We start from the raw sequence: 12,215 nt of genomic DNA on the forward strand, positions 1-12,215 counted from the left end.
TCAAGCAGAACATTTCCATTTAATTGTGATCCCCAAAATTATTTTGGTCAGTACAACTGTTCAAACATATCAACATAAGGCTCAAGATTTTCATTACAATAAAGCATTCACATGAAAACACTTTAAGCAGCATAACATGCTTAATATTTGACAAAACATCCTCCAAATATCTGTACAGAATTATTTTGATAAACAGTGTTTCTGAAACGAGATCTAACCCTTATAAAACACAAAATTCCTTTTTGTCAGTGGTTAACAGCTGGTTTTGGTGATGTGTTTGCCATTCAAACTCTACGAACGAATGATTTCCGAGGGGTTCAAGACCAGGATATGGTTCTATGTAACCTATACTTTTAAATGAAGATTCTGCTTCCATGGTTTTGTACATTTATTTGGTGGAGTATCAGATTACACAGTCATAAAATTCTATTCACTATTTAAAGTAAAATGATAAATGTTATGAAAAAATACCTTTATTACATCAGTGATGCTTTAACTAAAGTGAATATTAAGACTATGAACCAGGGGTTGAAAGTTTTAGGCCCTGATACTGAAAGCACTTCTATACATCCTTAACTTTACATGTAAGGAGTCTCCCTGGCAGTAGAGGGACTACTCTGATGGGTGATGTTAAGTGTGTGCCTAAGTGTGTGCAGGCTGTGGGCCAAAGTACTCTGAGAGGTGCGGATGTGTTACACAGAGAAACATTCTCAGCACATAAATAAAATCTGGCTTTTTAGTATGTACATATACTGAAAAGAATATTCTTAACTGAAAGGATGTGTTTTTCTCTCTTAATAGCGCACATATTCCCATTTCACTCAGAAAGTGCTTATGTATTCTCAGCTAGAGAATTACCTCATCAGCTGTGAATCTAGCATGGACAACAAATAAAGAATGTCTTATCAGCAGGAAATACTGGGGGAAGAGAAGGCTGGCAATCGTTTATACCTTGTATTAATAAAAAACCTTCTCATAGAGAAGAACAGACTTTTAAATATGTTCAATCCTGATATATATACACTGGTAAAAATTCACATTTTCATGCTTTAGTGAGACACTTTAAAATCCTGCCCCAGGCAGCTCCCAGAGTAGCTGTGTCCAGTTCTAGCAGCTGCCTCACATTCAGCTCTAGTACCAGAAGCTTAAACTCTTGATAGCTGAGCAACCACGGGGAGAGAAAACACAGTTCTACCAGATTTAAAAAGGGAAAGAAAGAAAAAATAAAGCGATGGGTCTTTCTATTTCCAGAGGCCCAGCAGCTCTCCTGTGTCCCAGAACGAGACAAAGCAGTTCATGTTTCCAGTCTCATTAGATCTGCCTTGTACCATTTCTGACAGCAGGCCCCAAGTGCTGTGTCTGTTCCACGCAGTCCTCAGTAGTCTAAAAGAAATGTACCCATCACATGGCAAGAGAAAAATAGCCCTTTGGAGCACAGCTGAACCCCTCTCCCCTCGAATAGGCAGAACACCTATCTATTGCACCAGTTTTTCCAATGTACCAGGAAGTATCCCCAGGGTCGATGCCTTTCATGGCTATCTATATACACTTTTCTGATAAATTCAATGTCTCTGTGGGGAAGGTGACCTGGAGAGGGCTGCCCTTGGATGTAGAGCTGGCCCTGCCACCAGACCTGATTTCACTCACCAGGAGGACACTCTCGGAGTCCTGTCCCTGTGAAGAGTCTGAGGTCTCCGAGCTACGCAGTGTCCTTACTGACGTAGTGTCAGACTGAGCCAAGCTGGCACTGGGGCCGGGAAGCAGCGCGCGACCCCCAGTGCTGCTTTCGCTTAACTCTGGAGGGTAGAGCAGCGTTTGAGAGGTGCTGCTGATCTCCCGCAGCTCACGGGAGATGAAGGAGGGTGACTGACTTGACATGGCGGAGGAGGTCCTGCGGCCATCCACGCAGTTGAAATTGCCCCCCGAGTGCTGCCTCCGAGCCCCTCCAATGCGGCAGAAGAGGCATTTGATCTTCTCAATGGCTTTGCTGAGCACAGTCTTGCGGAGGAGGATATAGACCCATGGGTCCAGAATGGGGTTCACCGAGGCAATGCGGATGGCTTGCAGGTCAGGGTTTTGCCTCACATCCCTCACTGATTCTGGCTGGTACAGCTGGTTCACAAAGACACGGACCTACCCAAGGAGATGGAGGAAGAGAAAGACACAATTATACAATTACACCAGGAAATCAAAGTTTACATTTCAAAGCAGGGATATAGATTTTCTACTGCAAGCTACCACAAGAGATGAGGCTGGCAAAGCCAGGCATCTCATATTGGCAGCTGTGAGTTTACTTTTGGAAATAGCAAAAAAATCAGAGAGATGAATCTGCTGTAAATTGGTCTTCTTCGTAATAGGTAGGAAAGTAATAGCTCTTTCTCTCTCCTTTCTGTCATAATTAATCCTTGAACCTCTGACTTTTTGCTGATGTTTCTAAAAATTCCTTTTTCCTTGTAGGACTCTGGACCAAAGATGCAGACATGTATCCTGCTTCCTTGATATACCTCAAGTCTTATGCTACCTGCAAAGAAGTATCTGACAAAGGAGACCTGGACAATCATTTCCTCTAGCAAAGGTCTAATAAATGTTTGTTTAGAAACAAACTGAAACACAGATTATAATCCAAGTACCCTAGAACCTGGAAACATGTCCAGAGCTTTCAGTTCCCAAGTGCAGAAATGCATTTTGCTGGCACCTGTCCTCACTCGCATTAGTTGTATACCCTCAACTGTTCGCTTGCTGCAGCATGGTTTGGAAAAAAAGAAATGTAAAAAAATAAAAATAAAAAAGGAAAGGTCCTCCCGCTAGGAGATTTTTAATAGGTCAGAATGATGAAATGATTGCTACACTGGACTGGAGTGCTCTGCTCTCCTGCATGAGCCAGAATTTTTGTTCTACTTAGAAAAGCACAAAAATACAGATGGTCAGGAATTCAAGATGTTAAAGTTGCTGCATGAAGTGACCATTTAATCATCAATTTTAGTTTATCATCCACAAAATTCAAATCTAAAGGATTCTGTCTTCTATACAGAAATGTCTTCTTCAGCTTATTCCTTTGGATCCAAGAAAAAAACCAGTAACTTAGTGGTTTAGACGCCACTCTTATGAAAGGCAGAGTCCAACTCTTTGATATCAGTTGGTATCTTTTCAGTGTCACTAAAGAGGATGGCATCATGTGTTTGTTACGCTGATCAGTCTCAAATAGCCGTTCTTCATTTTAGCAAGACTTATACAGTGTCCAATTAGTAAGGCCTAGGAATGCCACTGAAAAAAACTGATAATGGAAGATGCTGTTTTCTGCAGATTGCTTAAGGTAAGTCAAAATAAATCCCTTGATTATCTTCTTATCTGATACAGTAAAAATCTAGTAACAAAGTTATCAGGTTTTTAAAGTCTCATCCTGACTCCTGAAATTAATCAAGTCTTGCCTAGCCAGGAGGCTATGGACAAGGAGGCAGACAAGCATTTAAATAGATGAGCCAAACTAGAATAGACTTTAAGTAATTTTTATTATAAACTCTGCATGTGAAGCTGTCCAAGTCTGGTGAAAAATTTCACAATTCTGTTTGGAGAAATTTTCCTGCAGCAGGGCAATGTGGTGACATTCGGTTTGTCAGAAGCCAGAGACCTGGAAGTGCTCCAAACCTGTCAGTGAGGTATGTTTAAAATAATGTGGAGTCCCACTTTGGAAGTCCTATGCCTATAGTCCCTCTCAAACTGACTGTCAAATCCATGATTGCCAGTAGTTTCTTTCTGAGTACTTTTCTCTAGGTTTATGGGCAACAAAACCTGCACAGAGACTTAAAAATATGGGAAAAACTTGAATTTATACAGCAATATAATGATTTGAGTTTTTACTCCCAGTTATTTTCCTAATGATTTCTAACACTGCAGATGTCTTTCTGACAACTAATTTATTGTTTTTAAGCCAAACATGCAATTCAAGTACTTCAGAGAATATTCATACGCATATTGAACTTATTTTTATGGGTTTTTCTTTTAAGCTTTACTCTCTTAAAATTTTTTCATCATTTATTTTATATTCACCTCCTACAGGATACTACGATTCCATGTGTCACTGGCTGAGAAAGACCAGCCCCTCCAGAGGCCAAAATTTTTAAATCCCTACAGTTTGGCTGGTATTTTTTGATGATTCCTTAAAAGTGCCCGTAGTTAAACTTTCTTGCCGTCTGCGGGGGGGTGTGGGGGGGCGCGCAGGGAAGCCAGTCCCTGACGCCACCGGGCGCCGCCGCTCCCGAGCGCGCCGCGCGGTGGCGCGCGTGTCCCGCGGGTGTCCCGCGGCCCCGCACCCGCCCTGCGCCGAGGGGCTGCCGCCGCCGCGTCCCGCAGGAGGATGGCGAATGGAAACGGGCAACCGCTGGTTGGCTCTGCAGGTTCCTGACGTACCTACTTGACCATTGGTGTGAGAGATTTTCCCCTCCAAAATGATAGGAGGTCAAATGTATAAATAGACAAAGGTCACACCTCCCCAGGGGATCTAATAATGTTTCCTTCCAAATGCTCCTTTTCTTTTTCTGTACTGAGACTTCCGTATGCAGGGGGATACACCCTGAAAGTGCGTAAATGCTGGCCTGTATGTTTGAGCAGTTGATCATTGGACAGGTACCTGCCTGGAGAGCCAGGAGTCCAAAGGACAATGGTGTGGGAGTACTTCTCCCACTCCCAATGGAGTGCAGGACTTCTAGCAGCTCCTACAACTAAATGCAGCCATTACTAGGAAGATTAGAGGTGTGACAGAGAGGGGTATTTGCTGATAAATTCATCCAGATCACAGAAGACACACTTCAAAGAGAGCTGAAGTACACTGTCCAACTTTGAAGACCTGACTTTTTTTTTTTTTAAACTTGGAACTATAGTTACACATCAGTGATTTCATGGTGGGAATGTCTTTTTGATAAGCCACATATGAAATGTAGGTACCTATTTCACCTTTGTCTGTCTACCTGGCAGACTTTACAGAAGGAAAGACAAAAATGTCTTTAAGTGCTGAATCTGTGGCTGAAAATGACAATCACTAACTGCACAGTGCAGCCTGCTTTATGTTATCTCTGCATGCTTCATTTCCTTTTGACAGATATGCAGCATGCATAGGTGAAACATTCGTAACAGGGACCTATTTAGTTAAAACTTGGGACTGTACAAAACTGTTTCTACTTCCCAGAAACATCCCATATCTTTTATTTGAAGCCCCCCAGAATGTCAAATGCATTTATCAATTCAGACTTACTGCCAGGATTACATCTTAATCACAATAAGGTAAAAATTAACTAGCGTTTGAATGTCAGTTTTATAATTTCTTTACATACTGGTGAGACAGCAGTTACTAATGTATCACCTACAAGAACAGCAAGAGATGTATCCTGTTTTGGCCACATGTCTTCTGCTGCAGGAAGTAGCATGATAAAGGACATTGCCTTGCATCATCTAAGTGCCGGGTAAGTGGAATCCTCTACTAAGTTAGCAAACCTGATGCTTGAATTTGTGCAGTTTGAAATCCTAATTGAAAAAAGAAGCAAACTTGAACAAGTCAAATCTCAAAAGAATGAATTTTATATGTTAGCTCTGTAGCTGTAGAATTCAGGCAAAGTACCTTAAAAGTACTAGGAGTTTGTTTGCTGTTGTGTTAAGAAGTACATAGCTCCAAGGTATGTTAAGTTTATGCTGGAGTGAAAGGTACTTGAAGGATCAGAGTCCCATGTGCTGTTTGCTGCTCTTCCTTTTTACGAACTACAGATGCAAATCATGATTTATAATCCTATGAAGTACTATAATGTGACTTGTATAGTTACAGTCACACTGGTAATTGTCTTCACAGCTTCTACCTGCCCTCAAAATCTCCCCACATACTGATAGGATAAATTTAAAAACCATACAGTAGTAAGCAGGAACAAGTTTTTCAGCTCTACAAGCCAATAACCTTTCCCCTTAAAGGTCTTGCTATCTGCTTGGTGTCTACACCATTGCTCAAAAATCATATCTGCCACATTTCTGCTCGTTGCAGACAGTCCTTAGTATTTAAACAGAAAAGCTGAAACCAACCAAACCAAAAGAAAATCCAACAATCCAGCTTTTAAATCAATTAAACATTAAGTTAAAAACTCCTGATTATTTCATGCAATCAACAATATGTATACTCTGAAACATTGTATTTTATTTTGCACCTCACTGTAATTTAACAACAATGTTCAGTGGTTAGGATTAGAAAAAGATCATGCACTTAAAAATCTTCAGACAGTATCTGACAGACTGCTGGAGTGAATTCCAGATTTTGAGTAGTGTGTGCCTATTTACTCTTGAAACAGCTTGGGGTTTTTTTTAAAGGCTGGATAATAATTTCTACTCTGTTCTTGACAAAATAATCCTAATATAAAATATTCCCTACTTTTAAACCTATCCAATTATATTTTCCAAAACCTCACAATATTTTAAGATGAGATAACCAGTGTGGAGTGCAGACAAGAGTCAACACACAATTTATGTATTTTCTTTGTTTTGTTTTTAAACTATTGTCAGATTCTTCTTCATGGCTTTCCCATCAATTTCTGCACATTGAGAGCACATGAGATTATATAAAAAGTTTCCTTTCGCTAATGTTTTTTTCCTTCAACTTTTCTTTCCTTGAAAAATTTTAACAGCCTTCAGTTCTGTCAAGTTCATCCAGCATTTTGCACAATCCACCACAATTTTATTATAGCACGTGTTGTCACTGTAAAATTTTGCTGATTTTATGAATAAATTATTAAGACACTAAACAACCCTACTTGTAAACTGAGTGCTGGAGCATCTCATTATTAAAAACTGCTGTTCTCTGTGACTCAGCTTGCTGTTCTTTAACCACTTTTTAAATCAAGACAAGCCTTTGCTTATTATTTCAGGGCTATTTAATATTTTAAGACTTGAAAATTTTTTGTCAAATCCTAATAAATGTAGCCTCCTGGACTGCCTCTGCTATTTTATTATGTTGTGAAAGTGTTCATCCTAAAATATTAGAGGTTTATGTCTCTCTTTCAGAATTTGCTTTCCTTTGACTTAAGTGCTGGTTTATTCAGCTGAAATCATCAGTAGGAAGTCAGCTCATCAGAAAAGTTCAGTCACAAAGCACCCTCTGAGCCTGCTTTGTGTATCTGAATCATGCTGCCACCACAATCTCACCACTTGCATGCTCCTGATGGCTGTCAGGCTGTTCTCTTACAGATGAGCCTCTTGCTTGGTGAGGGCTCCTTAAAACTTCTCTGAGTCATGAAAAGGTACATCTATATTAGTGATTTACCTGTCTCTGCTAATGGCTCTTTCTAGGGATTTATGGCATAAAGTGTCACTTCTCTGAGTTTCTGAATTCTTGCCCTCTGTCTCTAGGCAATCAGAGGGCTTAATAAAGCAGCATATGCTTCAGTACATCATGGCACAAAGAAGCATATATGGCTATAGCTTATTCCCGCAGAGGGAGGCAAATGACTTATAAAAGCTACTTAACAAGGAAGAAATTTAACCACAGCGGACACTGTGATGATGTGTATATGTGTGGTTATTTTTTTTTTAGAAGAAAGTTTCCTTTTTTTCTTAGTCATCCATCTAAGTGAAATGACAGTTTCTCACCTCGTATTAGATGCAGAAAATATGTGCTGCTTTAGCAGGAGAAAGCTAACTTACATGAACACTCCCAAGGTAACACTGTGTCTAAGTAGTGAAATCAAGGCCCTAGAGAGCTACACAACTTCATCACCTGCACCTTCACTTACCTTTTGTTGTATACAAGTTTTTCACTAGCTACCGTTTAAACAGTAAACCTTTTGCCCCACCCAGGTTCGTTAATTTTAACTGCCAACAATCCAGTTCCCTTTCTGGTAACACCTCCCTCTTGATTCCACCCCCACCCCCCCACCCCTTTTGGTTAGTGTTTTTTTTAGTATTGTGTAAAAGGCTACTTAGCTCCAAATGGATATGAACAATTTAATTTTGCATTTTATGTTCAGACTTTGCAGCCTTCCTCTAGCTGTTCCTCCACAAGATAAGGTTTGGCTTTTTTCTGAAACTGCTGAAGCCCATCAGCTGATGCCCTGTATCATGTTACGACACTGTGTTGAATTCCCAGAACCCACTCTCCACATTTACCAGCATCTCTTTTGAAAATGCAATATTGTTCTTTTATGAAGTAGCAAGATTAATCAAAGTAAGTACTGTCAACCCACGGTGCTGTCAGGGTTTTGGCCACTCCATGACCTGATGCGTCCTGGTGCAGCAAGTTGGCTTACCCCTGCAGTTTCTGGAGCTGGACTGAATAGCAGATCGTGCGTGGTTCGCCCATCTAACAAACGTGCACCACCCGGAAACGTCTTGCGTGCAGCTCAGACAGCACTTCTTGACTTCCCCTTCAGATGTCAAGCAATGGACACACAGCACCATGCTCGGTCGTGCCACCGTGCAATGCAAAGTGACCACGCCGAAGGCCATCTCCCGCCCTATGGTGACAGCCGGGGTGCTGGTGCTCCAGCACAGCCACACTTCACTGGCTCCTGTTTATGTTAGTAATGTGGTAAAACTGGCCCGACCCTTGCAATTACAGCTCCTCTGAAGCAGGGGGACGGACTCGCTGACCTCTCGAGTCCTGTTCACATGTACTTCTCTAAAGTTCCCTACCGTAGCATACACTATTTGTTTCTCATCCTCAGCTGGCTAGCTGTATTTCACACACATAGTAGCCCCTCTACGACAGAGGGATCACCCTAATGACAACACCCCCCCTTAAAACAATCCTCTAAAACCAATTTCTGACAACCACTGCTTGGCTCTTTATGCTGCATTTTGGAAGGCGGCGAATAAGGCAAGCCAGCTATTTGTTTAATGTCTCTGAGCCAGAAGAGGAGAGAGAAGTTCGACAAGCTTTATTATGGTGGGTGGCAAGCAAGAACAGAGCCTTTTTTTTGGTATTCCTTGGAGATAAGGTGAAGGAACAGAAATACATAGATCCTGCATGTTCAGTTTAAGAACACTAATTGTATCAGCCATTTCAGAAAATTATCAAATGGTTAGTGGTAATGTTGTTTGACATTTTCATATGATCTCCAGGTTTATGTGGGCCAGATTCCTCCAGCTCTCATTTGAGCACTACACCAATGGATGGTTCCACTGAGTTTACTCCTTCCACAGCAAAGTGCTGCTGGAGGGATGTCTGCCAGGGATCTACCCCAGAGATGGGTGAATCACTCAGGAGGGGAAGCTCGGCTCAGGTTTCGCGTGTGAAGCACCCTGCGTGTTGCTTGCTGGTGCCATGCAAACAGAGCTCTGTCCTTCTGCACATCAAGGACCGCTGTACCCTTCAGCAACAGAGTGCACATTTTAAAAACACAATAAACATCCAGAAATGCAGGCCAGACCCAAACCTCACTCATCACAAATTAATTTTGGAAGTGAACTTAAGTGCCTTTAGCTCTCAGTAAGATTTGTGTGGATTCCAGTTGAACAGTGGAAAAATTATTGAGAAATTTTGGCGCTGTATTTTAACAATCAAAGCAGCCCAGGACTTGGGATAAGCATGTTTCTTTTCTTTTAACTATAAATCAACACAACTGCCTTTCACCATGAATGTATGCTAACAGCCTTTAAGTTGTTATAACAGTTTGCAGCACGAGCTAAATAGGAGTCTGTCCTACAAGCACGGACTAGGAGGAGAAAAGACTCAGCGGTGCGAGGGATGGAAAAGAAGAAGCGTTGCACAAAGTTACTCACCACCAGAGGAATGGAGCAGATGACCACCACCAGGGAAGTGGCAATGAGCAGAATAACCATCTGGATCTCTGCTCCAGCCATCCGACGGAAGCTCCGGCGTCTGCGAAAGTCAGATAAACGGCTGGAGGTGGTGTCTGTCCCCAAGGACGTGCGTCGCATGAACTGGCGGTGCATGTGAATGAGGGCCACACACACTAGGATGTTGCAGATCACGGTGACCATGATCAGGAAGGAGCTGAAGCCAGCGTACATGTAGGAATATGCTGCATGGGTGGCCTCCTTTGCTCGCCAGTCTATGAAACACCAAGTGTAAGGGTACTGCAAGGTGGATTTTCCGAGTCCCATGCTGGGAAGGGCGCAGAACAGCACGTTGGAAGCATAGATGGCAAAGAGTGTGAGCCCTGCCAGCTTCTTGTCTACGTAATGGTTGTAGAAATAGGCATGGTTGATGGCCAGGTACCTTTCTATAGACATGGCACAGATAATGCTGAGGCCAGAGAGTCCAAAGAAGAGGAGGATGAAGGAGCTGTACTCACACAGTGCCGGTCCTCCTGGCCAGCGGTTCTGCAGGTAAGTGGCAATAGTGACCGGACTCACCAGGCAGGTCCCCAAGAGATCGGTGACTGCCAGCCCGCAGACCAGTGTGTAGAAAGTGGTCTCCTTCTGCTCCTTCCTGGACTTGCAGAGCACCACGATGGCTATGAGGTTGCCCACCACACCGAAGATGAACATGACGGTGGGGATGGTAGGGGGTTTCCCGCCCTCGGCCCCACTGGCAGTCCCGTTGGCAGAGCTGTTCGCAGGTGGCATGATGGTGGGGTCGAAGGACATGATGCCCACGCCGCCGATGGAGAGTCGAGTGAAGGCTAAAGCGGGTCCAAGAAGGAAAGGAAGAGTAAGGGAGGGGATGGGGTACTCTAGCGTGCAAATAAAAATTCAAACGAGGGAGAAGTTAAAAAAAAAAAAAAAAAGAAAGTGTGGCGTGTTTTGTTAAAAAAAGAAAAAAAAAAAGTCCTTTTTAAAAAAGGAGCCAAAGCGCGGTGCCGTCCGGCAGCGACAGAGCTCAGCCGGGGCTGCCTCCACCCGCCGCTGCTCTCCCCGCGCAGACGGCAGCGCTCCGCCGCCCAGCCCGGAGCGGGATCGGGGCGGCCCGAGCGCGGAGCCGAGCGCGGAGCCGCCTCACCGCCTCTCGCACCGACGCCGAGGAGGGCTCAGCGCGGCGCTGGGGCGGCCCTGGGCGGGCGGCGGCGGCTCCAGGTGGCCCCGGGGGCGGCGCGGAAAGGTGCCGGAGCGCGGAGGCCGCCGCTCATCCCCTCCCGCCGGCCGGCGCGGCGGTGCGGGGCGGCGTGGAGCGGAGCGGAGCGGTGCGGTGCGGGGCGCGGGCGCCGTCTCACTCCCCGCGGCGCTCCCGCCGAGTTTCGCCGCGGAGGGCGGAGGCGGCGGGGGCAGCTCCCGCCGCTCCTCCCCGCCCTCTCGCCCCATTGGCCGCCCCGCGGAGGGCAGGTTGCGCGGGCGCCTCCGCCCGGGGCTGCCCGCGGGGCGAGGCGGGGCGGCGGCGGGTCCGCGTGCGAGGGGACGGCGGGCGCCGGTCGGGCCGGCGGCACCTGCGTCCCCTCGGCCGCGGCCGAAGGGCCCCGTGCGCCCGCTCGGCGCGTCCCGTCCCTCGGTCGCAGCGGGTGGGAGCGAGGGCTCCTCGCACCTTCCCCTACGGGCAGCGGTGTTGGGCGGGCGCCCTGCGGGGGCCGTGTTGCCGAGGAGCTGGCCTGAGGCTGGTCGCGGCCGCCATGTTCCAGCGCGGAGCCCTAGAAGGGGGCCCGGGCCCCGGCGGGCGCGTCCCGGGGGAGGAAGGGGCGGGCGCCCCGGAGCCCGTTCACCGGCTGCTGATGCACGGGGACGAGTGGACCCTTTGCCACGGAGATGAGCAGGTGCAGCGAGGTGACAGCCCACAGCACGACGGCTGGCAGCGGGCGCTCTCGCCTCAGGCGGGCACGACTGGGGTGTCCCGCTGCCGGAGAGGTCGGTCATCTGCTGATGGACTGCCTGTGTCTGGCCTCTGTTAGGAGGTGACTAAACACAGGAGGGGTGTGTGCACGTTCGAGGGAAGTGTTAAATGAGCGGATCACGCATGCACTGGAAATAGGGTTGCACTTGCCGGCGGAGCGGCACCGCTGTAGTTGAGCCTTAGCTGGGGTGATGGAGGACAGCAGCCGCTTGCACGCAATGCCCGTGTGGCAGATTTCACCCGAGGGGCGGTGGCGTCCCTAGTCAGCAATGTCCACAAAAACCTACCACTGCAACCGGTACGCGCATGGGTGTTTCTGTACCAGTGGCCCGCGCTAGGTCAGGGGTGAAGTTTCACACTGTCGTAGTGGATCAGACACCTGGATCGAGCTGGTCAAATGCCCTTTCTTGTGCACTAGGTGACATCAGTTGCTACAAAAGACACAAAACCTGTGCCCGGAAGCATC

General features: G+C 46.0%; 1 protein-coding gene across 1 annotated transcript; it reads right to left on the reverse strand.

Annotated features, from left to right (window-relative positions):
- Positions 1-11,082, reverse strand: PTGER4 (prostaglandin E receptor 4). The gene is made up of 2 exons (XM_074932138.1): positions 9,748-11,082; positions 1-2,133 (listed from the first exon to the last, which is right to left on the reverse strand). Exons 1-2 carry the CDS (start codon positions 10,576-10,578, stop codon positions 1,540-1,542), a joined length of 1,425 nt encoding a protein of 474 aa, XP_074788239.1. The 5' UTR covers positions 10,579-11,082; the 3' UTR covers positions 1-1,539.
- Between the last annotated feature and the right edge of the window lie 1,133 nt (positions 11,083-12,215).

The sequence above is a fragment of the Athene noctua genome, chromosome Z, assembly GCF_965140245.1.
Source record: "Athene noctua chromosome Z, bAthNoc1.hap1.1, whole genome shotgun sequence".
Lineage (NCBI taxonomy): Eukaryota > Metazoa > Chordata > Aves > Strigiformes > Strigidae > Athene > Athene noctua.

What these genes read in the sequence shown, in the direction of transcription:
- PTGER4 (XM_074932138.1), bottom strand. Translation starts at nt 10,578, where the DNA reads ATGTCCTTCGACCCCACCATCATGCCACCTGCGAACAGCTCTGCCAAC. An exon ending in TCTGCTCCATTCCTCTGGTG is followed by an intron (nt 2,134 to 9,747) that starts GTGAGTAACTTT and finishes CTCCTTGGGTAG; the next exon opens with GTCCGTGTCTTTGTGAACCA.